The sequence below is a fragment of the Gavia stellata genome, chromosome 1, assembly GCF_030936135.1.
Source record: "Gavia stellata isolate bGavSte3 chromosome 1, bGavSte3.hap2, whole genome shotgun sequence".
In the NCBI taxonomy this organism is placed as follows: domain Eukaryota; kingdom Metazoa; phylum Chordata; class Aves; order Gaviiformes; family Gaviidae; genus Gavia; species Gavia stellata.
In genome coordinates, this window is record NC_082594.1 from 103,536,274 (window position 1) to 103,558,420 (window position 22,147).

At 42.4% G+C, this 22,147-nt stretch overlaps 1 protein-coding gene across 3 annotated transcripts in view; it reads left to right on the forward strand.

Moving 5' to 3' along the window:
- TIAM1 (TIAM Rac1 associated GEF 1) overlaps positions 1-22,147 on the forward strand; it is an 82,741-nt gene that overhangs the window by 56,707 nt on the left and 3,887 nt on the right. For 2 of the 3 annotated variants that reach the window (XM_059818972.1, XM_059818964.1), the window contains 10 exons: positions 3,387-3,490; positions 11,780-11,959; positions 12,403-12,471; positions 12,772-12,897; positions 14,563-14,671; positions 16,812-16,991; positions 17,121-17,239; positions 18,880-18,988; positions 20,550-20,608; positions 21,568-21,670. In XM_059818972.1, coding sequence (XP_059674955.1) covers positions 3,387-3,490; positions 11,780-11,959; positions 12,403-12,471; positions 12,772-12,897; positions 14,563-14,671; positions 16,812-16,991; positions 17,121-17,239; positions 18,880-18,988; positions 20,550-20,608; positions 21,568-21,670 — 1,158 coding nt within the window. The remainder of the gene's footprint in view (positions 1-3,386; positions 3,491-11,779; positions 11,960-12,402; positions 12,472-12,771; positions 12,898-14,562; positions 14,672-16,811; positions 16,992-17,120; positions 17,240-18,879; positions 18,989-20,549; positions 20,609-21,567; positions 21,671-22,147) is intronic. The other variant, XM_059818959.1, reaches the window with a different exon arrangement.

Below are 22,147 nucleotides of genomic sequence, written 5' to 3' on the forward strand. Positions count from 1 at the left end.
TGTTGGCAAGGTGCTTAAGCTTTACGTGGTTCTCCAGGCCTTTAAGCCCCAGCACCTTTGCTCCAGTGATATAAGACTTCCTTTTATTTTGTTAGCTCCAGCCATAAGTAGGAGTTATTTAATGAGCATTAGTCATAATGTCACGGCTGTTACACTGCTGAGGCAATTTGGGAGCTCGTGTGACCTCCATCTGTGCTGGTGGCCACATGGATTTGACCCCCTTTTCCTGCTGCTTTTTGGACTTCCCTTTCTAATTCCTTAATGTCAAGGAAGCCCATGCGTTACTGTCCCTTGCAAATGGTAGTGGTTGGGCAGCGCTCAGGTGCTGCAGGAGGAAATGAGCACATTGTCCTCAGAGCTCCTTGCAGAGCTAAATAAAGATTTACAGGGCAAAAATAAAATGATGTAATGAACCTGACAGAAATGGGACGGTAACTGGAAGGTATTAAAAGGCAGGAACGTGTGGTGTTATTGAACTGATTGCCTGTGTTTAACAACCAGCAGATAAACCTGCTAAAGTCGACATTGGCTTTGGCAGCTTAAGACATTAGAAATACCCTGAGCACATGTACTGTGTGACTGCTCATTAAGACGTAAGTGTGAGATTGCCGTCTACTGGGTAAAAGTGTTTATACTGCAGGAAACAGATTAAGTGGTGTTTTAATATACAGGAAAAGAAAAAGTGGTAGCTTAAAAGCAAAAACCAAAACCCCAAAACAAACATTATTTGCCTTGGCTTGGTGTGAGAAACAGCTGTAGGATGTATTTCACACAGCTTATAATGAGAAATTAATTGCGGTGAAAAAACACAGACTGCCCAAAACAAATTATGACACATAGCACATTTTTTCTCTTATTTTTTAATGGATAGCTTAAGGGTTTGAAGAATTTTTTCACACATTAATAGAGAGACCAGAAAGCTGATAGTCCAAGTTGATAAAATCATGGACAAGGCTCAGAAAACCTAACTTCTTACAGAAGAAACACTTCCTCAAATAGATTTTGTGTTGTCCAACATCCCCTACAAGCACATCTTTTTAAAAGGTAAACCCTATCTTTTCAGAAGAGAGGCATGTCTTCCAGAAGCTCCGCTATGAACTACCTTTTATGTCTTTTTAATTTCATTTGCTGTCCAATTTAACTCCATCCCAGCATGCAGAACATTTTCTGAATTTAATTCTGGTTTTCTGAATTCCAATTTTTCCAAATTATTTCCAGACTCAATAGAGTGGAAATCTTGTACAGTCCTGGAAATTGTTTTTTTGTAATGGTGGCTGAAAGCTTGCAAGGACAGCAGCTACAAGTTGGATACTGAAGAATCCAGACCTGGATCTGTGCCCTCAGTCTTGATGTAGAGAGCCTTACATAGGATGTGTTTGTGAACCAACACTATGCATTAACATAACACTCCTTGAAAGAAGAGCAGTGGCTTTTCAATTGTAGTGAAGAGGCAGCAGAATTTTTCTTATTCATTTAGGAAACATATTTCTTAGAGAGTATAATTTCTATATCATGAAATATATTTCATCCAGTATAAATATAAACAAATATATTAGATGTGTGTAGTCAGGGTTTGTTTTTTTCAGAATCTCTTGATTTTAAAGTGGCTTGCCATTTTATCTGAATTAAAAAGACCATCAATGCTATTATAGCCTTTTTGGCCAAACCACACAGTGTTTAACTGAAATATATCAGTATAACAGATGTGTGTTATCGTCACTGTGGCCTTTTTACTCACAGAATTGCTGTCTAGCCAAATGCTCCTTATAGACAAATATACGTGACTTAACCTAAATTGAAATGTCTAATTGAAAAATAGCAAGTAACATGAGAGTCAGCGTGGGACTAACACAGAAATGGTGCTGCTTCTGATGTGCTAAATCACTGTTAATCTTTATAAAACATCCATGTTTCAACCTAGTGGTGAATAGGAGGGGATAGCTGCTGGACCACTGGGTGCTGACATCATGATAGTGTGCTGTTGGGCTGCTTCTATTTGTAGGGCTAGCAAACCAAAAAAACCCACTGGTTTGAAAAAAATTCTATTTTGCTACAGAAAAGTGTCAGTTTTCCGCCAAAATGTTTAAATGCTACGTGCTGACAATACAACCAAAAATTATGTTAATATAGTCTGTTGAGTCTTGGGTTTTAAAAAGCAGGGATTTTCTGTGTTGCTGCATCCATTGAACTTTGATTATGTTTTTCTGCATTACCTGAAGAATAAACGTAATGGAATAAAAGGTATAATCCCTGGTGGGACATTCACTGTCCTATTCATGTGGCAGGATGCGGGCAGGGAGGCATACTCAGAAAGTACCCTTCCCCATCCAGCCCCAGGAGTGGCACCGCAGAAAAAACTCTTCCTTATGGGGTTGAGGGGAGGAGAGGGGAAAGGTAAAAGGAATTAGTGTCTGGACTCAGCTGCTGTAAAGTATCTCTTTATACTGGCTTGAAGCTCAATTGCGGCATGCAGGAGTTTCCTGGCAGAGTTCAGTCCATCACTGGTCCATTGTAATTTGCCATAGCTGGAAGTTGAATGTATATAAAACCTATTTTTCTGTGAAGACTGACTAAGGTGTAGTAATACTGCTTCTTATAGCTATTTGAGTCAGAGAATGAGAACCCAAAAAAAGCTATTTGTGCAGAGAGCTCTGAGGTGGGGATTAGTTCTCTTCTTTCTTTTGTCACTTTCAGGTAATGAATCGTTTACTTACAAGAAGTAGCAAAGGAGTTATTAGCTGTATCAACAACATAGTCTCCAGAAGAGAGCTCAGGCGTAGGGGTACATAGTTGTGGCCACGTACTGATGGAAATGGAATTTAGTTTTCAGTTAATGTAATAGACTTCTAAAAACTGCTAAAACCGGGTTTGTTTCCTTAAAAATCAACATCGAAACTCAGTAGTGGGTGTGTTAGGCCAAAACTGCAAGCAATTTAAAATCATCACGTTCGACTTAACTCGGAGGAAGGGCTGAGCTAGGCTTGCTTCTTGGCACAGCCTGCCTGTTCACATGCTGCAGTTTCCATTTGAAACCACCAAAGTACAAAGGTAGGCAATTGCTCACCAGCCAAGAAATTAATAATAAACGTAAGAATTTCAATGTGGCATTTTAGCCTTATCTCTGAATCGGCTTTCATAGTTTCCACTAAATAGCGTGTCTGGCCATAACCTGTTTATTTTTACACCTGTAGTTAAACGTGGCCCCTGCTGTAAACCGAGGTAGTCCTTTGAGGTCATTGAGTGCCTCTGGCGTAACACCTTGTTGGCGTGTACTTGTGTGCGGGATGGGGCCTGGCCCTCCGTGGGAACTCCGTGCTTGTTGCACCCAGGTTTTTGAATTTTTGGCAATGACGGCTGGGTTTTCACACGCATCTCAATTTCAGCAGGGCACTCGCTTTGCGGCGACCCGGACAGCTCTGTTGAGACAGCTCCAGAGGAGGCAGAAGCGCAAGACTTGGAGTCATCTGATGAGGCCGATAAGATGAGCAAGGTGAGAAAATTTCATTTTCACATGACAAGGGGCGAAAGTGCAGTACAGTCACAGCTGACGTGCGGACTTCACAGCTGCACACGATTAGAGCGTCTTTCCTGGGAAAACGTTAATCTTACTTTTAAGGTGTTTACGGATGATATTGAATGTAACAAATTACAGCTTTGATTATGGCACATTGCTACCTCTTAAGCAAGACTTGTGCCCTTTTTCCAGGGTTGGTTCACATCTCCAGTATCTTGTGATGGTATTCCCCACATAGTTTTTAAATGGTCTGGTTTGTCACTTCCTTCACCAGAGCAGGTCAGCTAAACCAAAAGATCAGGTGGATTATTAGGATTTCTTACTCTTTCTTGATTTCTAGGCATAGGAGGAATGTAAGTTAAACAGTATTTCCTTAAATCAATACCATAGTGCAGATGCTAGTTTTTAAATACAAACTAATTATAGTCAATCTACCTGAAATTGAAGCAAAACTCTCCAATTATAGCTAAGAGGTTGTGCAAATGGATTGCTAATTGCCATCTATTAAGGGATGGGTTTCGCAGTGGTTGGTAGTTTGCACTTGCTCTGGTGCTGGGGAGCTTTACGCAACATAAGGTGTGATGATTAGCGGCTTTTCTGGCAGAATCAAGTGAGATTATTTTGAAGGCACTGATTCCTTTTAGGTATTTGTTGCATAGGTGATGGTGAGAGCTTACAGCTATTTTTCTACAGAATTCGTGATCTAACGAGTATCAGATCTCATTCGGTCTGTCCTTATGTACAGGTGTGTTTTTTCTCAGCTCTTGTTTTAACTAAAATGTGTTACAGTGAGCTCTGAACTGGTCCCTGGGCTATTCTACTTGTCATTGTAGCAAAAGGAAGGAAAAGACCCTGGCCTCTTGTTTCCTGATCTCTTATGTCACGCTAGCCTGTAGTTTTGTCTTTGATAGCCAGACAGTGGAAGTCAGATAAGAGGAAACATTCCTATGCATGAAATACATGCAGAGCTTGCATGCAGAGAAGGTGATTACTATTACAGTTTGTTTCCAGGTTTTATTACGGGACTTTTTCTTGTAAGTACAAAGAATTTCTTGAGTAAGTGGAAGTGTTTGTTGATACTTTGGGATATTTAACTGTAAATATGTGGGATTTTCATATGCTCTGAAAGGAGTCTTTTCTGTTAAACACTGAAGTTGTGGAAGAGCACCGAGCATAACATATAGCTGCTTGAGGAATAAATGTTCTTGCTGTGTTTTCTGTAGCTTTCTATTTCTGAACTGGGCGACAGGCTGTGGGGTTCTGTTTTGCATCTTGCCTCCTGGATCTTCAGAGCTGTAGTTGCCTGAAGCAAGGCGTAAGGATCACACGATTAGCCTTGTGGCTCAGCAGATTTAGTTAAACTGAGAAATGTACGTTAGCAGCTCTAATACTTAATGTTCTTATATTGGAACAGTAACTTGTAACTCTAACAAGCCTTGCTTTCCAATGAGAGGAAAATCTGTCTTTCTGCAAATGAAATATTGACATCAGTGCATGTTTTCTTTTCAAATTAAGAAATATGTCTTGTTTTGTTTGTGTGATATAGAGGGGAGTGAGGCATTTTACTTCACATTCTGTTTGTTATGAGACAAACTGCTTGAAATGGTCTTCCATAAAAAAAAGCAGCACACTTGTACTGATTGCTTTTAGGTATTCGTTGCATAGGTGATGGTGAGAGCTTACAGCTATTTTTCTACAGAATTCGTGATCTAACAAATACCAGATCTCATTCGGTCTGTGCTTATGTATAGTATATATACTTGTATGTACTTGTATAGTATATATACAGTGTCCTCAATTTGGCAGACTCGATGAATGCCACTGTCCCTGCTCACATGTAAGAGCTCTGTACTAGGTGGGCTTTCTTTGTGGTTCCTCTCTAAAAAAAGCTGCAGAAACCCCCAAATTATTTTGCAATGCCTATAGAGAATTCCAGTATATGGTAGAGGGGAGGATGTCATTGCTTGCTAATCGCATGCTAATTTTTAAATACAACAACAATGAAAAAAACCTAACCTAAAAAAGCTCAGTCAACATGAGGGTTTTCCTAGTCCCTTTGCTTTTCTGTGTGCTGGGAAAAGCCGATCTGCCTGGGGAGTACGGAGTCCGCAACATGTGTTTTTCCCTGAAAAGTTCCCACCCGGCTGGTATGGTGAGGAAAAAAAGCAAAGGTGTTTTCCTGTCCGTGCACGGCCACACCTTTCCATGCTCCTAGGATTATGGCGCAGAAGATTAAGCTGATGTCCTCCGCACTGTTTTACACAGGTTATTTTTGTATGTGGCAAGTGAAACACTCTGCCCTTGTACCACCAGGAGGGGTGTGTTCCCCTGTACCGCTGCTACTGCCACAGCTTCCAGTCTCCCTCGGATGGTGGAGTTGAAGGGAGACTTTCTTTATTTTCTGCCCTTCTTGGCAAAAGCAGGGCAGGAGCGCTCTTATCCATTCACCGCTGGGCAGCAGAGGAAATCCAGTTTTAACTACGCTGGAGCCTCCCACCTAAATGCAGAGTTCCCCTTCTTTCAGCGCAGATGCAGCATTAGCAGCTGAAGATCCAAAAATAGCGTTTGGGTTGTCTTTTGCCTTGTGCTAGCATGATCCTGAGGCAGGGCTTAATGCTGCAAACACCACCGCTCCGTGCCGTGGTGCTGGCTGTCTGCTGATGCCCACAGAGTGCTGCAGAGGAGGAGAGCTCCAAGCTTCTCCAAGGAAACTTCCCGGCTCTCCAACCGGCAAAGCGATCCCAGGGGAGAGTTAATAATTCATGGGAAAAGGAGAGGAACACAGTGCTGCAGCTCTCCTTCATCTGCTCTTGTAGCACAGGCCGGGTAGGCTTTTTATGAAGGTAAGCTGTGTGAGATCCTACCAAAAGCTGGGCTTGGGTCCCTTCTGACTTACCTGTAACTTTCTCATGTAGGTGATAGGTGGATGTAAAACATGGGAGGGACTCGAATGTGTCTTCCCTTCTCCTCCTTCCTCCCAGCTGTCTCTTTCCCTTCCCCCAGCCCAGCATGTGTGCACGTGGGTGTGTGTTTCCTTAGTAGTGGTGCATTTGTTTCTTAATCTGCAAAAGCCTCCAAGCTGTTGATGGTGGTGAAGGATTTGAAGGGTACACCAGTAGCTCTGAGGATTCCTCCCTTTTCTGAAAAATCTTATCTTCTGTATATCCTAAAGACCTGATAACGTGGAGTTTACTTCTCCAGCACTATTGTCAAAAGAATCATTATAATAATAAGCAAAAATGGGATGTCTGTAGAACTATTCCGATAAAGTACTAGAAACCCATTTCCAAGGTGGCTTGCAGTGAAGTGGTGTGGGATAGCTGTTGTTCTCTGGACTTGCTCCCTATCTAATTTCGTGATGCCTTCCCTGTGTCAACCAGCCCTCTTAGGTACAGTATCTCTTGGGTTGAAATCTATGTAAACAGTAGCAAGCAGGTACACTTTCTGGGTGCAACTCTTTTCCTTTAACCCATACAACTGGCAGTGGTCTGAGTTGTGCTCCCAGTTGCTTCTGCTCTGGGGTGGGCTCCTGACTTTCCCTTCTCTCCCCATTTCGTGTGGGAGCCAAGAGGAGGAGAGAGCTGGGAGTGGGGAAAAGTGTGCTCTCTGCCACCTCTTCAGGCTTGTTTTCATCTAGCGTGTGAATTCAAGTTTCAGGCTGTTGATGAAATCTAGATGATGACCCTCTGTCAGTCTCCAGTTCAACAGAATATTGGGAACATTTCATACCAAAGTAATTTCTTAAATGCTTACTTGCCTCTGTGGTGGCATGACTGTTTTGGCCTTTTAAATATTGTAGAATAAATTGAGGTTCAAAGGAGGCACCTTGAAAACTGATAATATGTGTGAGTGCTTAGTGTTGCAGGCTACCAAAGGCTAAGACAGGTGTTGTGTTGCGTCTCAAGATCAGTCTTTGTGCATGCTTTTTCCTGTAATGGTCCTTTGAATTTGATTGGGGATGTGTTTGAAAAACTGTCATCAGTTAAAATACTGCAGGACACTCATTTCTCCCTGTTTCTAATTAAAGACATCTGCCTCTTGAAATGAAAGCTAATTACCTCGCAGCACTTGTGCTCAGGGGAGCATGCTGTAGTGGGCTGTGTGTGTACATGCTTATACCATTTAAAGGTATTTTTTCAGAGAAAATAGGTCGTCTTCTCTCTGCCGCATTATTCAAGACCAGAATTAAGTCTCAAAACCTTCAACGTGCTGTGATAGACGTGAAAGGATTAAAACAGGGATTTGAGGGGTAGGTTTTCCAGTAGCATAACTGGCTTTTCTAAGTTCCTTTAATTCTGTGCCTCTGTCCGTTCAGATGTTTAATATTCTTCAGCAGTGCCGCTCATAGCCAATCGGCTCGTGCTCAGCCACAGGCAACAGACATTCATATTCCCGGGCTGCCTTCACCTCCGCTTTGCTGCATTTCAGCCTCTCTGCTGAAGTTTTCCTCTTAACGAGTCTATGAAAAGCAGCGTTGCGTTCTCAGCTTCGACTGGTAGCCGGCTCTTAATTCCACCTGATGTGGTGAGCGAACGAGGCCAGCAGCAAATGACACACGCGGAAAGGCTTTGCTTAGAGAAATATGGTCACTGCCCTTCCTTATTAAAATGCAGCCGTCTTCTGTGTTGTGTGCCAAGTAAGCAGCACAGAGTATCTGTCTGGAGTGGGAAAGCCTTTCAGATCAGCTGAATATGTGGAGCATTGGGATTTTCCTCCTAGCTGAGTGACAGCTCTGGCAATACTGTCTTTCCAGCGATGTCGGCTCTTTGGAGAGTTAACCGTAAACTCAAGAATGAAAGCACTGGGAGAGCCGGCGACTCTCTGTACCGTATGCTGTATTTGGTGAGCAGATCTACTGTGCAGTGCGACTAGTCTAAGTAATTAGCAGTTAAACGAATTTTCATGCTGTTTTAATTTTCAGGTTATAAATTCGAGGCTGAGCTATAACGTATATAACCCTGTAGAGGCTTTTTGTTATTGTGCAATGTCATTAGCAGTCCTGGCAATGCATGAAAGGATACAATTTGCCTGAGTTTTGTTTGGGAGATCAATACTGCTTACAGTTTGCCATCTGTGGCAGAACAGAGGTGCTGCGTGTCATTCAAGGGGGGCAATCTGCCTGATGCCCAGGCACCCGTATGTCTTTATACGGTGAGCGCAAGAGGAAATGGCACTCCGCTCTCATAACTATAGGGCAGGCAGCCAAACCTCCCCACTGTGGGCAGCATCAACATGCTTGATGAGTTTAAAGACTTGCTCCTAGTGCATGGGAAGGGTGTGAGCTTAGCTCCTCTGCTGAGCCCCCTGCAGAGGAGGGGTTAATGTACTTGCAAAGTAAACTTGGCTTTACAGCCCAGTTGTGACAGCCCTTCATCTCATTTTAAGGTTGCTAGATGGGGTTGCTCGCAGAATTGTACCTGAAGTTTGATGCTGTAATTCTCCTAGAGAAATCTTGGTTCAGTGCATCATTGTACCAGCTGGCAAACAGAGCTGGTGTTGGGAGATAAAGGAATGTGTTTCTGTTCCAGACCTTCCCTAGTCTATCCACTTCCTCTAGGAAAATGGGGACAGAGAGGCTTTCATTAATACTTTGAGAGTTTTCAGCAAAATAGCTGTGTTTCTGAACCTTCCTGAATGCAATATGCATCTGCTTTCCGTCTAGAAACTGATTTTTTTAAAGTAAATGTAAGGCAGACAGGATTACATTCAGGAATGAAACAAGACAGTTTGTTCAATGAACGAGCAAGAGAACAGGTTTGTGAATATTACTGTGCTTGAGACCTTTTGCCTGTCCAAAGAGCATTGGGTGAATGATACTTGGGAAATACGTAAAAGATGTGAGGCAGAGCAGGGGCAAGGCAGAGCTCAGCCCTGCTGCTGGCTGGAGCTGGGCATGGCTGAAGTCAGCGAGCAGTTTGTCAACTGTGCACAAGCAGAGATAAGGCTTTTCAAAGTCTTCTACGCTTCCTTTTTGGCCTATGGGTGTAGCTATTCCTTCTGGCGCAGACTGCGTTGCCTGTATGACAGTTATCCAATTTTCAACTACTTGTTAGTGTTTAGCTGGTGTTTCACGGTGTAAGTGGATTTTCGCTCTCTCTTTCTGGGTGACCCACCTTTCCCTGCAACTTACTGCAAGTGCATGAACAGGATGTCTGCGGGGTATGAACTGCTTAAACACTTGGTTTATATTTGGAGTTTGATTCCATATTTGCTTTATACATTACAAATATTTTTAATTGTACATTTGGCTCTTACAACAAAATGTCACTGGATATGCTTTCCTCAAATATTCTTTCACAAAATAGTCTTAATAAAGTTAAATGCTTTTGAGGAAAATCCTGCCTATCCTGGGTCTCTGCAGGCTCAGTTTAATGTCTGTTAATTGTCAGTTCTCTGTCCCTTCCCAGGAGAGCGGGTAACTTGGGCAGTTTTTTTTGCTTGCGCGGAAGCTAGGCTTTCACCCTACTGCACTTTGTGGATTTGGGGCTGTTTGGATTAAGATCACACCTGTTGAAATCTAATGCAAACTTAACCTAAAAGTTTGGGTATGCTTTGGATATACTATACAGCGAGTATAGGTGGAACTTTGCTGAGAAAGAAAAGGAATTACTTTGATTAAGAAATTCAGCTTTGTGACATGTGCTGTTACCAGAAGCTGAGTTAGTTGGAAATGGACTGGTTCAACTCGCTGCTTCCCCCTGCCCTCAATTTACAACACTTTTCCTTTCTTCCTCATGTGAGTTAAATCGCAGATACTGAAGATGAGTATTTTTCCTGTAATGAACTGTGTCCAAGAGGCAGTTTTGTATAGCCCGTCAGTTACAATTAGTTTGTTGCTTACACTTGTGTCCTGAAGAAAATTATCCTTTGCATAACAAGCATCTTTACTAATATGCCTTGCAGTGGTACACTCAGGTGAGCATTTACAGCCATAAGATACCTTGAGGGAAAGCAACTGTATTATTGAAGGAAATCCCTTACTTGTCACTAGCATGGTCAATGCTCCTCTTGGGCTTTGTGGCTGTGTAGCGCTGTAGGTGCACTGAGAGGGGAAAATAGCTATGTGTGAGCAGACCGTGTAGCTTAACAAATGCAGCATTTTTCAGCACTGGGTCATCATGAAGGTGTGGGTTAGTGCAGGCTCCGGCTGATGTTCCTGCTACTGGCTGGTGGGAGTGAAATGATCTCCCAGGGGCAGGGCTCTGTCTCCAAACTGCAAGGTGTTGATGTACTTTTTTCTTTCCTCCCCCCCCCCTCTTTGCATAGTCTCTGAACAGGCTAATTTTGGGTAAGTTGTTTTAGTATGGACTGGAGGGCTATAGAGGCAGTGCTGGGAAGTCACGAAATCTGCATTAAGATACCATGGCAGGATTAGACACAGAAGGTTAGAGAGGTGTGATTAAATGCACCAGCTCTTTTCCCTCCCGTGCCCCCTCCAGGTCTCTGGGAGGGATGGAGACAGGGCACGCCGCTGCTTTGGCAACCCTAGAAGCCCCGGGCTGTTGTCACTGACACCAGAGACTATACCTGCTCCAAACTTTTCAGCGTAACAAAAGATGCGAGATGATCTAACATGAGGTGAAGAGAGGATAACTGTCTTTATATATAGACAGCTGATTAAACATTAAAGAAACCAGCTAGATGTAGCAGCTCTGAAAAACCTGACTTACGGGGAAGAAATTCACCCTGCAAGGCATGTTTCCAGACACAGACCAGATAAACAGTTACGTTCCCAAAGAGCTTGCGTTTGAAACCTTGAGAGGCTTTGGTTCCCCAGATGGCTCTGCTTCCTCAAAAAATGGTTTCTGTCTCCATGTTGTCTCCTTGGCTGTGCTGACACAGCTATTCACAGGACTGTTGCAAACTAGATTAGGGAACTGGCAGAGGGCTGGGATGTGTCTTTTATTTGCAGTCATTTTTGGTTCCCGATTTTTGGGCCTTTTTGTTTGGTTGGCTTTCAAACTTAAGTGCTGGACGAGCCTATTTTAATTAAACTTCATACTTATCTGAAACCAGAAATGTTATTGAACAGCACTTCAATTAACCTTAATTATGCAATTCTTCTTCCCCCTCCCCGCCATCCCCAGTCACTGACAGACAGGAAAGACAGATACATGGAATGATGGGTGCACTCCTGGACTTTGGCGCCTGTTAAAAAGCCCCCAGGCTGCAACTGCTTAACTGCAAAGGCTTGTCAGCTCCACTGTTTCTATAGCTCTTACTTAAAATATTACCGCTGGTCTTTCCTTTTCCTTCTTTTTGAAGAGTACAGAGCAGGTCGCTGCTTTCTGTCGCAGTCTGCATGAAATGAACCCTTCTGATTCAAGTGCTCATCCTCAGGAATTTACAGGACCCCAGCTGGCCACCATGAGACAACTCACAGATGCAGATAAACTGCGAAAGGTTATCTGTGAACTTCTCGAGACAGAACGCACCTATGTCAAAGTAAGGGGTCTCAATGTGTTCTTTCAGTCTACTAATATTTCTCCTTCTGGAAAATATTGTTAGTTTCTTCTCAAATACTTCAAATTATGTTTCATGCATGTATCTCTTAGTTAACTTACATTCAATTCTACAGTTGGTCACTAGAATAGTAACTTAAACCTCTGAAATAAGTAGGCTTTCCAAATTGTTATGCTGTCATTTTGAAATTACTTAGCTGGTGTGCAGAGGAACACTACTCAATGAGAGCCGGTATTGATTTTGTAAGTAAAACTGTGTAAATGTTTCCTTTTGCTATCTTAAATTCTGTGAAATCCAGCTATTTTGTCTTATGCGTGAAAGGGAAAAATTCATAGACTAGGTAAACGGTGATCTTTGCCACTTCAATAAATATTCAGAGGCAGTTTGAGGAACCAACATAGAATCTTCTTTTTCTGAATTTTTAGGACTTAAATTGTCTAATGGAGAGATACCTGAAGCCTCTACAAAAAGAAACGTTCCTCACACCAGATGAGGTATGTTAACTGTGGCTTATCTTTTTGCTAGATAGCTTATACACACCCCTCCTCTCCACCCGACCCCCAGCTTGACTTGTTTGTCTGAGCAAGGGCTATGGAGAAATTTGAATTCCTTTGCTTTTAAAATAATGGATTGAGTAGAGTATAAAGGTACTGCTCAATAATGTATAGTCTGTAGGTTTTTTTCCTGACATCACACTGATTATACAATTGGACTGAGAATTACTGACGTTCTAGAAAACGTGATTTAGCTGCAAAGTTATATTTTCAGCATCTTGCTTTTGTTTCTCTTATTAGCTGGATGTTCTCTTCGGGAATCTGACTGAAATGGTAGCATTCCAGGTAGAGTTCTTGAAAACTCTCGAAGATGGAGTAAGGCTGGTTCCAGACCTGGAAAAGCTTGAAAAAGTTGAGCAATTTAAGGTAATCTCATTGTTTACATTCTGAGTAGTCGTTTAACACTCCTTATTGTACTTGACTACTGTCAGTGTGCATGTAAAAACCTATATCTACTTACACTTGAGATTAATTTTTAGCTAATACTGGAGCTGTTTGAAAAACATCCTGCTACAATTGTAGTTTATGCTGCATTTGGCCTTATAGAGCACTAGAAATCTGTAACACCATGTGCTTTTAGATGCTATTCTTGCCCTTCTGCCAGATTTCTTGTCTCGGGCTGTCAGGAAAAGCTAGAAATGGAAAGTTACATAAAATCTTTGTTCTGACAAGTCTATTGTAGCAGTTCAGAAGCCCACTACTAGGGCTACAGATCAGAACTGTAAGTTGAATTCTGTATTTGGGCTTTTGATGCATAGCGAAACTATATGGTAAATACCTCCAACTATCAGCAGAGTGCACGAAAGGTAGGAATGTAAACTAAAGATATAAAAACTTCATTTTAAAACAAAATAGGAAAATGCGGAAACAAATTTTCTTTTATTTCTAATGCAGTCATGTACTGGATACACAGCAAGTAGCTAATACAATGTTTTGTCTTTGGGGAGTTTTACTCTTGCTTTGAGCACTCACCTTGGTAGAGGACAGGATGTCTTGATGAATAATAATAATGCCACTGGGATTGCTCTTCAGCTAACGTACAGCACTGGAAGAACTACTGAAAGAATTTGTCTTTTTGTGCATGCGTGGCTTTGCCATCAGGTCCTTGTTTAAAATAAGTATCAGTCATGAACACGGCCCTCGCGTAACTAGAACACAGCTTTTGTTTTGTAGGAAATGTGCCCTTAATGGAGAGCACAGACACACTTTTTCTAGTGGAGGAAGCCTCTGTGACCACTGTGTGCTCCGAGCTTTGAGAGAGGGGTGCAAAAGAAGCCTCCTTATGGAGAGAACTCTGTCTTCTGAGTGTTGCTGCTTCCACCTCTTTCCATAAAAAGTGCATCAACTTCACTTTCAGTTCTGTCCTATGGGCATAGTCTGAAAGCTATGGGACTTCAGGGCTTCATGGTTTCAGTTCTCCAGTTTGCTTCCCTCTGCTGACTGTAGGCAAGCTGCCTATGTGTTGCCTCAGCTCCCCACCACCCCACGTTGTCTTGTTCCTCAGCGGGTAGTGGAGCAAATGCTTAACCATGGCATAGACATCTTAGGGAAAGATTGTGTTTGGCCCTTAACACAAACTCATTTTCAATAGAGTGAAGACCTTGGTGTGTTTGTGCAGAGGGATAATAGTCTTGCTTGCAGCTGCTTAGTGTCTTCATACATGACAAAGTCAGAAACATCCAGTCCTTTCTGTGGCCTCTGGTCATTACTTACATCAATAAGGTTTTAAGCTCAGGCACTTAAATACAGTTCTGGAGCTGTGAACCTAGTTCCCTCTATAGTCAGTGGTGTCTCCAGATCATCCTAACTGGAACTTGGCTAATGATGTTAATCACATAGCCTGAATCCAGACACCAAGGCTAGGCCTGTTTCTTGCTAGATGGTGTGAAAACACTAAAAATGCAGTGTCATGTTATCCAAAAGCTAAGTGGAAACTTCAGGTGACCTGGCAGAAGGCAAAATAACTAACTGGCTTTCATGTGTTTTTTTTCCTAATGCCTCTTTTTTTTTTCTTTTTTTTTTTAATCTTAGAAAGTGTTGTTTTCCTTGGGTGGATCCTTTCTTTACTATGCTGACCGGTTCAAGCTGTACAGTGCCTTTTGTGCCAGCCACACAAAAGTCCCCAAAGTACTGGTGAAAGGTAAGAGCCATGTGCTGGACAAATAGACCTGGCCATGCAGAGAGAGAGATGTCACAGTGACATGTTGATCTGGGCTGACGCACATTGTCCTTGTGGATGATGAGAGGTGGCCACTGCACCCCAAACCATGCAGGGCAAGTTGTGGCAGAAGAATGGGGGCACACACGTGCCTGGTTGCTCTCCAGGAGCCTTTGCAGTAGGGAAGTAAGTCCATCTGGCCTGAGAGGCTTGCAGAGAGCTCTGTGCCATGGGTGTTCTTGGACCACCATCGTTGTAATGATACCTGAGTAGCTCATTACAAGAGGTCGTTAGCATCGCATGTAGTTTTTCCCCCCACACTTAATTTATTCTCCCCTGACATGTTCAGTTTCTTTTCAGTTATGTGGGGAGTTGAAAGACTTCATAAATGGGCAATGTAGTGTGTGCTAATGGATCACTGTGTACTTTGGAACCAAGAGTGGTGACACTTGTAATGACCTCTGGATCCTCCTAGAGTTTGTGCCGTGAATCCTTGCTAGTGGCAATTCCACTGAAGCTCCAGCCAATGTGGTTGAACACTGACAGTCACTAGAAAAAGATCAGCCTGGGAGAATGTTTTATGGAAGCTGTCTAAATATTTTAACTTCACTGTGCTCTCTCTGTCCCCTCTCTTCTTCTCACCTTCATTCCAATTTGCCTGAATAGTTTCCATACATGAATTCCTGGTCAAGCTTGGCTTGCTGAGATGGAGATAAATAAACTGTGGTCTGGCTTATAAATGCTCATGGGCCTCCTTACCTTGGAGTGATGTTTTTTCCCCTGTGAAAGTGTTAATCTTAGAGCTGGCCGTGCTTCATGCAATTCATCTTTGGCCAAGACATTAAATAAATAAATGGTTCCAGTTGTAGGAGCAATGCCATTAAGGGAGGCGCTCTTATTTTTCAAAGAACATCTGGATGCCTGACAATCAAAAGTTTTGGGGTTTTTTTGTTTCTTGGTTGGTTTGGGTTTGGGTTGTTTTTTTTTTTAATGCAAGGTTTTTTTCATTTCTACTTGTAAATTCTTATTTACCATGCTGCAAAGAATACTTTGTAGCTCTGTGGAATATATGAATAAATGATTTGTTGCTAGTCACATCCATGCTTTCTTTTGACATCATTTTGTTAGACCTTAATGTTAAGGCCATAGACTAGGTAGATGTAGTTGTTTTGCTTTTTCATTGCTGACTGTATTTATAACTGAGAAATGGTTGGGCTTGAATTATGGCACAAACAGAACTTAAAATTTTATTCCAGTGATAAATCTCTTTAAAAGCCTGGGAGTGTATTTCAAGTGTAATTTGCTGTCCTCAGCTGAGGTGCAGGTGGCGCTTGGATTTGAAACTGAAGTTGCTTTATTGAAATCAGGTGACTGTCTGCAAAAAACCCACCCAACCTCGGCAGGGGACATGACTGATAAAAGCAACTGTGTGGAATTGTTCCTGCACTGAATAACTTGTATGTCAAAAAATGCCACCTTCTCCATACTTCCCTCCCTGTACAAATTTATGTTCTAGTAGAGGGAGCAACAGAGAAAATGGTATTTTTATAAATTCAGTAGCAGTCAAATAGAAAAGATGATAGCAATCAGGTGTCCAGTCTGCCTGTGCTCCGAAAATATGGTGTACTATCATGAGTTTACTTCTTCCTGCCTCCTTGCTAGCTCTTGGTGGTTGTTGTTGTTCAGTACTACATTTTAAGGTTTAATGAGGTAACAATAATCAGACTCGCCAATATTATAGGTGTATCTGTCAGACTAGACTCATGAGTAGCAACTTCTTACAAATTCCCAATTTGGGCCTTTTCTTAAAGGAAACAGATGATTAAAACAATTTATGCTGCTCTAAAATAGTTGCAAGGCCAGAAATACTGTGGATGGTGAAATTAAAAACTGCATGTATTGGTACAGTAGGTGGGTGCCTGTTAAATCATAAATAGCATATCTGTGGCAAAGTGTCAGTAACTCAAAACCTGAAGTGCATAAATCTAATACTGTGGACCTGATAAATCTGCACATCTGCAAAATGTCTCTGGATAAATGACTTTAAAGCTGGAAAAGTCACTTTATCAGGGCAGCTGTTAAGATTTTTGATTTATCCAATCGCTTCGTTTTAATCTTCCAGCCAAGACAGACAATGCTTTCAAGGCATTTCTGGATGCTCAGAATCCCCGACGGCAGCACTCCTCCACGCTGGAGTCTTACCTCATCAAACCCATCCAGCGGATACTGAAATACCCTCTCCTGCTGAAGGAACTCTTTGCTCTGACTGACGTAGACAGTGAAGAACATTATCACCTTGATGGTAAGGAGCTAACCTACGTTGCTCTTCCCTGTTTAGCCTCTGATCTGAAACCCTCCTCCTCTCCCTTCCCCTCAGAGGCTTAAAAATACCTTTTTTTCTCTTCCCCTGTCTCTTCTGTTTGTCTTCTAGTGGCCATAAAAACAATGAACAAAGTTGCCAGCCACATTAATGAAATGCAGAAAATCCATGAAGAATATGGGGCAGTGTTTGACCAACTCATATCAGAACAAACAGGGGAGAAAAAAGAGGTAAGAGATGATCAAATTTAAGAGAAAAAAGCTGTTAGTTTGGTGCCTGTAGCATGAATGTCAAATTGTATCAAATATTTACCTTGCGTGCTGTGTCATTTGAGTGGATCCTGGTGCAAACAGATAAATCCCAATCCGATTCAAAAACTGCTTTTCCATGTATGGTTTAGTGAGTGGGACCCACGTAAAGAAGTAGTGGGTTAATTCACCTTCAATGTTGTGCTTGGGTCAAAATCATATCCCAACCTGCAGTTCACTATTTTGATGCCCATGTCTTGGCTCTCCTTGTTCCACATAAAGAATCTCGCCCCACCAGTCTGAGTGGACTGGCATGCTGAGGCAAGTCAGCTCTTTAATCACTTTAAAAAGATAAAAATGTGAGGTGTGGTGTGTGAGAAACTGCTGTTTCTCTTGTAGAAAGTGTGTTAGTGGGCTTGATATGTGAGAGAGCCTTGGGCTTTGGTTTAGATGTCTAATATGGTGTATTGCGAGCACATGAAGATCCAGTGTGGCTCTTTCCTGGCTGACCATCTCAGAAACCTGTGGAAGGTGTCTTGAAGTTTCAAACTGAGACCTGGACTTGCCATTTACCGATAAAATATAGGTCTGCAGTCAAGCAGTGCAGTGAAGGAGAGTGGTGGGCAGTAGTGGGGGAATGGAGTAAGGTCGAGGGGGGCTCAAGGAAGAGGTAGGGCCGATGGGAGCAGTGATGTGGGTGAAGGCTGGAGAGAGACGTGACCGTATGAAATAATGGTAATGGGGTTTTGCCAACAGCCAGGATGAAGAACAAACATAAGAGGCATTGGGCTACAAGGCAAGGGAGGTCTGGGATTGAGCAGTGTTGAGGAAGCTTTGGGTGTGAGAGCTGGACAGCAGTAGTGGGGAGGGATGATCAGATGGTGGGTAGAGGGCAGAGACTAGGGTTGGTGCTGGCAAGCAGTGGTGGATAGAGTGTGTCAGGACATCTGTTTGAAGAGGAATCATGGTTTGGTGTTAATCTGGGAGAGGAGACAGTAAACACGTATCTTAGTGTTGCTCTTGTTATCGGGGAGTCCTCAGGTTGTTGTGCTGATGGCATCCTAAGTCAAAGTGAAAGATCTGGTTGTTGTAATATTAGTAGGCATCTCCCAGCAGTTGTTATGAACTCCTTTATTAGTCCATTTCCAGAAATGTGGTTTCCACAGATGAGCCTTTGGGCAAAATGAAGAGCCATAGCAGCTGTGGGGAGGAAGTGCTTCGGCTGCTTCACATGAGGTAGTGTCTAAACTTTACCCCAAACTGTGCTTGTGTGATGGGGGCTATGCTTAAATGTTCAAACAAAATAGAAAGAAACTGGTAGGGAGAAATATGGACAAAGGAGAAAAAAATGCAAGGAAAACATCTGGGTTTTGCCCTGACTTCCCACCAAATTATGAGAGCTGGTCTCTGAGTTTGACTTCTAATTTTTGCTCACTAGTTAAGGATTTACATGCATCTATTGCTAACTGTCCAGTCTGCACACACTTGCAGTCATCTGATGACATATTCCAAAAGTTTGTTTAGGAATAAACTTCAAGCAAGTTTTCTTGAACTGAAAATTCAAGTAAGCTTTCTTGAACTGATTACACGTTGTGCCTTTGTGCATGTGTTTGTGTTGGCAGGTTGCAGACCTTTCGATGGGAGACTTGCTCTTGCATAATACAGTGATATGGCTGAATCCTCCTGCTTCACTGGGAAAATGGAAGAAGGAACCAGAGCTGGCAGCATTTGGTTTGTATCCTAGTAATTTTATTTCGGATGCCTAATAAGACTGTCAACTGTGCCTTAGCAGATATTTGTTGAAGGTAGTTGAGCATTGCCTTCTGCAAGGTTGGCTGGAACTTAAAAACGTAAATAAGTCTCTTTGCTGCAATGGTCAAATTCTGTTCTGTGTTGATCTAAAACTGGTGAAGAATTTGGAGATTACTGCTGTAATAGTGCAAGAGTTTCTTAAACCCATATCCAAGGCTAAGAATTGAGAGTTATGTAGAAAGGTATTTGACTCTGAAAAGATATAGTTCAGTAGTCTGGTTAATGCCAAGTAACTCTACTTCACATCCTGTAGAATGGGTTGGGGGCTTGCAGAAGCTTTGCCTTTTTTCTTCGTGCCTTTTGCTGGAAAGAACTTGTATATCTAAGCTTTAAGAAGTGCTTAAAAGCTAAGCCAGGACTCTCAGTGAGTTGCTTTGGAGTGGTCTGTCTCCCTCCGAGTAGTCTATCTTGGGTGGCCAAACTAGAAATTGAAACTGCTGTTGGCATAGATCTGAAGGTCTTTCCACTGCATTGAAGTATGGTCCCTTGGAAAGGTACATGATTGCTTATATTGGCTAAATCACATCTCTCTTACTTTCAGAATTATATCAAGTAATGCAGAGTGTTCTAAGTTTTCTTTATTTGTTCCTAAATTTCTTTACATGCAACAGGCTTTTACCTTGTTGTTTCCAGAAAGTGATGCTAGTTTGGAAGCCAGTGATTTTTATTTTTGTTTTTGTTTTATACCAAACAGATAATGAATGAAGACTCTTTCAGCTTTGCTCTGGAAGAGCATATAAAAATTGACTGCTTTCCTGTAAGTTGGGAAAGTACCTGGTCATACCCTGAAGCTGAGTGGCCTCATGAAAGCTGCTAGGAATGTGCAGCAACTCTTAATTACTCCAAAAATCTTTAAATTGGTTTCATAAAGTGTCCAAAATTCAGTGTCCATGCAATTCAGTCTGAAAACAAAGGGTGCACTTGAGGCCTGAAGAAGGAGATTACAAGGGAAACTGGAGTCTTGAAAGACAAATTCCAGCTCCACGCGGATGTTACGTGGCAAACGAGGAATCGGATCACACCTCTGCTTGCCAGTGGTGCTCACTTTTTAATTCAGGACAGACCACTGTCCCACCTGGGAAGGGTTCAAACTCTGTCCAAGCGCAGTCTCGTCTGCTGACTCGCTGTGTGTAGCTGGATGCTACTCGTTTGTCTGAGGTGAACTTAGCCAGGGGATTAAAGTTTTCTAAATTTTTATATAGAACTGTTGCTGTTCGAATAGTTGTTCTGATAACTGGTAACTTAAACTCTTAAGTTTCAAGTGACTTTGAAGTAACCTGGTTTTGTGTGATAAAAGCTGTTGAGCTTGGATTTTTTGGGAAGAATATGCAAGAGGGCTGGTAGGTTTACTCCTGCCTTCCCTCCCTGAGTCAGGTGAGGGCTGTCTGAGGAGCTGAAAGGTCTGTGTGCTTGGGCATAGAGGAGACCAGTTCCCAACCTTACTGACTACGTGGCTTTTGTTTCTAACTTTCTTTTCTAGTGTTCAAAACTGCTGTGGTCCTTGTATACAAGGATGGTTCCAAACAGAAGAAGAAACTTGTAAGTTGCATGGACTATGTCAGTGATGCTGTGTGCATTTGTGGTGCTACGATCAAGATTTGCTTTCCATAAAGCTGTGGTGCTAGAGTGTGTTTGTGCATATGTGATCCTTGTTCTCTGCCACACAACTGAGGTTTTGGGTAATGCTGAAGGGCCTGCTGTTCAGCCTGGATGCAGTGGTCTGCAAGCATTCATTTAGTTTATCCTTTGCTCTCTGCTGGACTAGTCACTCGTGTTGCTTGCCACATCCATTCCATGCTGTGGAGTGGACTTTCATGAAACAAGGTATCGCCTTGAACGTCTCTCTCTTGTGTTTGACTCTTTGGTCAGCGTATATGAATAAAATATGAGCTGATGTCTGTCCACTTTCTTAGTGAAACACAATGCCCTCATTTCAGTTCTGGCTGTTGCATGCACTGAGCAAGTGCTGGCTGCTCTCAGCTAAATTAAGTGTGCCTACAGTATGTATCAGGGGATCCTGCTGGAGTTTGGGATTAAAAGTTACAGCTAAGCTTGTGGTGAACACATGCCTTGCTACAACAGGGTTTATAGTATTTCAGAAAACTTTTTGATTCCCACCTATGGCATAAACCGAAGTGTGATTTGAAATGCTTGTATGGCTGAAGTCAGCTGGCCACAATATAACTTCGGAGTGACTAAAGCAAAACTAATGCATGTTTGTGAATGTATGTGCACTGGGAGGAGAGAATGCAGCATTGGACTGGAATGACTTTTGAAGGCATTGATAAAAGTTGATTGGCCTAATGGTTGCTTTTGTCTAGATTTTAGCAAGATCTTCATTGATGGGCACCAGTGATGCTGGTTACTAAGATGTTGTGAGAAAATAAGAATTGCAACAAGTCTCTAGCTGGATGCTCTCAGTGCAAAGCACAGGAGACTTCTGTGTCTGACTATCCCAAGGTGTCTCCTTTCCTAACGGTATTTTGAAATTCTTCCAGGGAGGATCACATAGAGCTTCAATTTATGAAGACTGGGATCCGTTCCGCTTTCGCCACATGATACCTTTAGAAGCACTGCAGGTTCGAGCGTTGGCAAGTGCAGGTAATGTTCCCGCTGCATGAATTAGGCAGGGTTCTTAATGCTTGGTCTGGGGGCGTTCACTGCCCAGTGTTTGTCCTTACTACCTGTGTATGCAGTTTCTGGGGCCTGAAAAAGGAATCCACAACCTCCACATCTATAATAGCCCTGGAGAGAGATGAAGGGGCAGAAGCTCTGGTTGTGTGTCTCCAGCTTGTCAGTACTTTTCTGAAGCCAGGCAGGGTTCTGGAAAAACAGGACAAAGTCGTTTCTGACTCTGGTTCACTCTGTTCCTCTTCTGGAGACTAGAAGGCAATCTTGCAGCTGTGAGACAACAGAGCTAGTGAATTTTTGTTCTTGTGGTTGGCGGCTTCATGTGAAACTTATAGTATTAAAAATTTCAAAATTTTAAACAATTTGCTCCCTTTCTAATGCATAAGTGAAAGTGGAAAGAACATAGGAAAGAACATAGCTGTAAAATGTGACAATACTCTATGGAAT